The sequence below is a fragment of the Mastomys coucha genome, unplaced genomic scaffold (assembly GCF_008632895.1).
Source record: "Mastomys coucha isolate ucsf_1 unplaced genomic scaffold, UCSF_Mcou_1 pScaffold15, whole genome shotgun sequence".
In the NCBI taxonomy this organism is placed as follows: Eukaryota; Metazoa; Chordata; class Mammalia; order Rodentia; family Muridae; genus Mastomys; species Mastomys coucha.
The window spans coordinates 137,650,559-137,654,782 of NW_022196897.1; the positions used below are offsets into that span (position 1 = coordinate 137,650,559).

The 4,224-nt window shown below is 52.5% G+C and overlaps 1 protein-coding gene and 1 long non-coding RNA gene across 4 annotated transcripts in view; one reads left to right on the forward strand and one right to left on the reverse strand.

Annotated features, from left to right (window-relative positions):
• The window catches only part of Angpt4 (angiopoietin 4), a 37,004-nt gene extending 35,034 nt beyond the window's left edge, over positions 1 to 1,970 (forward strand). The window contains exon 9 of the mRNA XM_031372236.1: positions 1,158 to 1,970. Coding sequence (XP_031228096.1) covers positions 1,158 to 1,318 — 161 coding nt within the window. The 3' untranslated portion in view covers positions 1,319 to 1,970. The remainder of the gene's footprint in view (positions 1 to 1,157) is intronic.
• The window catches only part of LOC116091154, a 30,682-nt gene that overhangs the window by 9,956 nt on the left and 16,502 nt on the right, over positions 1 to 4,224 (reverse strand). For 2 of the 3 annotated variants that reach the window (XR_004118957.1, XR_004118956.1), the window contains exon 3: positions 3,201 to 3,510. This is a non-coding gene — a long non-coding RNA (uncharacterized LOC116091154). The remainder of the gene's footprint in view (positions 1 to 3,200; positions 3,511 to 4,224) is intronic. The other variant, XR_004118958.1, reaches the window with a different exon arrangement.

Below are 4,224 nucleotides of genomic sequence, written 5' to 3' on the forward strand. Positions count from 1 at the left end.
GGAGGTGGGCGTGTCCAGGTGATGTCTGGAGGTGGGAGTGTCCAGGTGATGTCTGGAGGTGGGTGTGTTCAGGTGATGTCTGGAGGTGGGTGTGTCCAGGTGATGTCTGGAGGTGGGTGTGTCCAGATGATGTCTGGAGGTGGGTGTGTCCAGATGATGTCAGGAGGTGGGTTTGTCCAGATGATGTCTGGAGGTGGGTGTGTCCAGATGATGTCTGGAGGTGGGTGTGTCCAGATGATGTCTGGAGGTGGGTGTGTCCGGGTGATGTCTGGAGGTGGGTGTGTCCGGGTGATGTCTGGAGGTGGGAGTGTCCAGGTGATGTCTGGAGGTGGGAGTGTCCTGTCTGGAGGTGGGTGTGACCAGGTGATGTCAGGAGATGGGTGTTCCTGGTGAGACTCCAGCCAAACCTCCCTCTCCCTAATCACTGAAGGTCCCATGGAGTTGTACCTCCAATAGAAACACCCTTAGATTTCCTTCGAGAGCAGCTGGAGATGGCAAGGGCAGCTCCGGGAAGGCACGATGCCCGTCAGCCCCACCCTCTTGTCTGAGGATTCTCCTACTCCCCAGACCAGATAGAAACCTCATAGGAGAGACCAGAAGCAGACCTCTATGTCAGGCGGTGCTCCTGGCAGGGAGAAGGCCAAAGGCTGGAGATGGAATGAGAACAGCACTGATAGAAGAGACCTAAGTCACAGAGACAGGGACCAGAAGAGGCCGCCAGTGACACAAGGTGGCAGAGGTAGAGAAGTGCAGGTGACAGCAGACAGCAAGGAGAGAACTAAAGCCCAATAGGTGGGCAGGAAGTGTGCAGAGCACGCTGGAGACAGAGCCCCAGGGGAAGACAGGGCAACCGAGAGACACATGACACAGACAGAGGACATGCAGACAGACATCCACAAACACGGAGACCACAGAGCCTGGTAGGAGGTATCAAGGGAAAAGGGAGGAGATAGGGGTGTCAGAGGCACAGCAGCAAGTCACAGAAGGGCCTGAGGTGTGACTAGAACCAAAGCCCTGGCTTCACCCCTGCCCATACCCAGCCCACCACCTTCAGCAAATTGACATCCCCAAATGACAGTCCACCAGCCTTTCCCTCCCTGAATCTAGGCTACCACATCTCACCTCCTCCAAACTCTCTGTCCTCCCTCTTCCACTAGGGTGGTGGTATGATGCCTGTGGCCTCTCCAACCTCAACGGCATCTACTATCCAGTTCATCAGCACTTGCACAAGATCAATGGCATCCGCTGGCACTACTTCCGAGGCCCCAGCTACTCACTGCACGGCACACGCATGATGCTGCGGCCCATGGGTGCCTGACACACAGCCCCACAGAGACTGATGCCGTAGGAGGATTCTCAACCCAGGTGGCCCTGTGCAAGCTGGGCCCTGCCCAGAAGTCAGTGCCCAGGGCTCATCTCGACATTCCGGAACACCAGAGCCAGCTTACCTTGCCCCTGAATGACAAGAGTCACCTGCCTCCCCCTGTCCCTCTAGTGTGAAATGTTGGGTGCCTGAGGCACCTGCCTCTGTGGGAACCATACTCTTCCCATCCTGCTGCGTGTAGGGATGCCCTGCCATGACCTGAGGCAGACTGAACTTGACCTCCCAGAGGGTGGGGTTGCAGCAAGTGGGAAAATCTTGCAGACTGGTGTGCCCTCCTCCAGGGGAGGCCAAGAATCTACCCTTCAAGTTTCTCTAGCCTTGAGATGTCCACAGACTTTCTTTCCAAGGCTAGTGAACAGTGCTCCCAGCCCCCAGCTAGTCACCATTCCCCAGGGCTGGACCTAAATGACTGACAGTCAGACCTGGTTTCTCAGTGGCTTCTAGAAATAGGAGAGAGGATCTTTTTATGCCAGTGTGCCCTAGAGTGTGTTCATAGGTAATAACTAAGGCTCCTCTCTAACATACTTTGGGTGAAGTGAGAGAGAAACAGCAGGTTAAATAAAGAGAATAGACTTTCCTCACTGCAGGACTTGTCAGCGTCTTCCGTGTGTCCCCAAGCCTTATGGTCACCCATGGAGGAATTAGGAGAAGCAGCTTTCTCCAAATTTATTTCCTTGAAAATGAGGACTGGGGAGATGGATCCATTAGTAAAATTCTTGCCATGAAAGTGTGGGGATCAGAGTTCAGATCCCCAGCATCCCTGTAAAAAGCTGGTTGTAGCCATGAGGACCTGTAATCAGCACTGGGAGGCAGAGAGCCATGGCTCCCTCTAGAGCTTGCTGGCCAACCTAGCTGAACTAGTGAGAGAGAAAAATAAGGTGAGGTAGTTGGGGAAGATCTGAGTTGACTTCTGGCCTCTACATGTACATATATGACACAGGAACACACACACACACACACACACACACACTTTTTTATGGAGCCCTATTTGTCCCATCTCAGGGCTATAGAAAAGAAGGTCCTCATCCATCATGAGGAGGAGCCCCAAGCATGCGTCCTCCACCCCACCTTTGCTGGCTACAAGGATCATAGGGGCAGCCTCCGACAGCCTCTAAGACACAGCTAGAAGGAACTTTGCATTTAAATAGACATGCCATTAAAGAAGGTTCTAGAACAGAGATCCTGTCTGTGCTAGGAGTTGATCTCCTCCATGGATCTTTCTGCCCACAATAAGCCAGACCTCTCCGCCTGTGTAGCTGCCCTCAGGGTTACTCAGCCACTCTGGCTCAGCCCAGCAACTGTCAGGCCTGACACTAGCCAAGGGATTCTTCCTGCCTCATCCAACATGGTGCTACCCCTCTGTCCCTGAAGGAGGTGAAGTCTCAGCCTGAACTGGCAGTCATAGGAACCCATGACTTCTAAGAAGCTTTAACCAAAAGGTGTGGGGAGGCGGGGCACAACCACTCATGCCTGTCGGATCATTGTGTCCCCTTCCACAGCCCTCGCAGTACTGTTACACTCCCCTGACACCAAGCCCAGCTGGGAAGCCCCTTTCTCAGGTCTCCTGGGCAAGCTAGGACTGCGGGGATGGGTCCATCCTCCCTAGGGTCCAATGATGCTGGGGGATTTCCAGCAGGACTGGAAAGGACTCGGAATCGGGCTGCTGCCCAGAAAGCTCAAATCACCTTATTCAGCATTCACCCAGCAGAACTTTATTTACTACCTACTATATGAGACAGGGCAGAATTTGGGGGGTCACACTTGCCTTGAGACCCTAGGCCAGTTGCGAAGCTTCCCATGGCCTTTATTGTCCTACCTGAGAAATGGACTCAGTAATGCTCCCTTCCAGCTGTGCTGTGCTATGGAGGAATGAAACCACACGTGTCAATGTCCAGTCTCCTAGCAGGAAGCAGGTGGTCATGAAGGCTAGTTCCTGAGCTGAGGAGATGGCTTAGTCAGTACAGAACCCGCATGGACACATCATGAGAAACAGCTTATTTCCAGAGCCCATTTGAAAGGATAGGCATGGTGAATGCCCTTACAATCCCACCACTGAGGAGGCAGAGATGGGTGGGTCCCTGGGGTTCACTGGCCAGTCGGTCTGGTCTAATGGACAAGCTCCAGATCTGTGTGAGAGACAAAAATGATAGATCTTAAGGAATGGCATCTGAGGTTGATCTCTGGCTTACACACACACACACACACACCAAATGCACATACACACCACACACACCCCACATGCACATACATACCACACACACACACACACACACACACCTCACATGCACATACACACCACACACATACCACACATGCACATACACATACACACCACATGCATATATATATGTATGTATATATATACATGTATATGTGTATATACATACATATATATATACACATCACACCACACATGCACACATACATCCCATATGCACACCACACACACCACATTGTGCATACACACACACCACCCACACATACACCTGACACACATACACACACACACACCACCCCACATTCTAGTTCCCCAATAGGCCAAAGGTGTAAGGAAAGCCACCCCTTCCCCAGTGTATGTTCCTCCTCCTAATCCAGGCAAGCATCCTGCTCTGTGGACAAAGCATTTATCTCTGTGTTGTGACATCCCTAGTCTACTGCTAAGAAGTAGAGCAAGACAAAGTTGTAGGTCCCGGGGGACAGACCCTCATTCAGTTCACCCCTGCCGCGGACCAGGATTTCTTGCAGGGTCCCTTATTCCACGGGACGAGGGGCTCTGGCCAGGTGTGCACGGGATTCGGCTTTTGACAAACAGACTAGACACGAGTAGTGTAAGGTCTGAG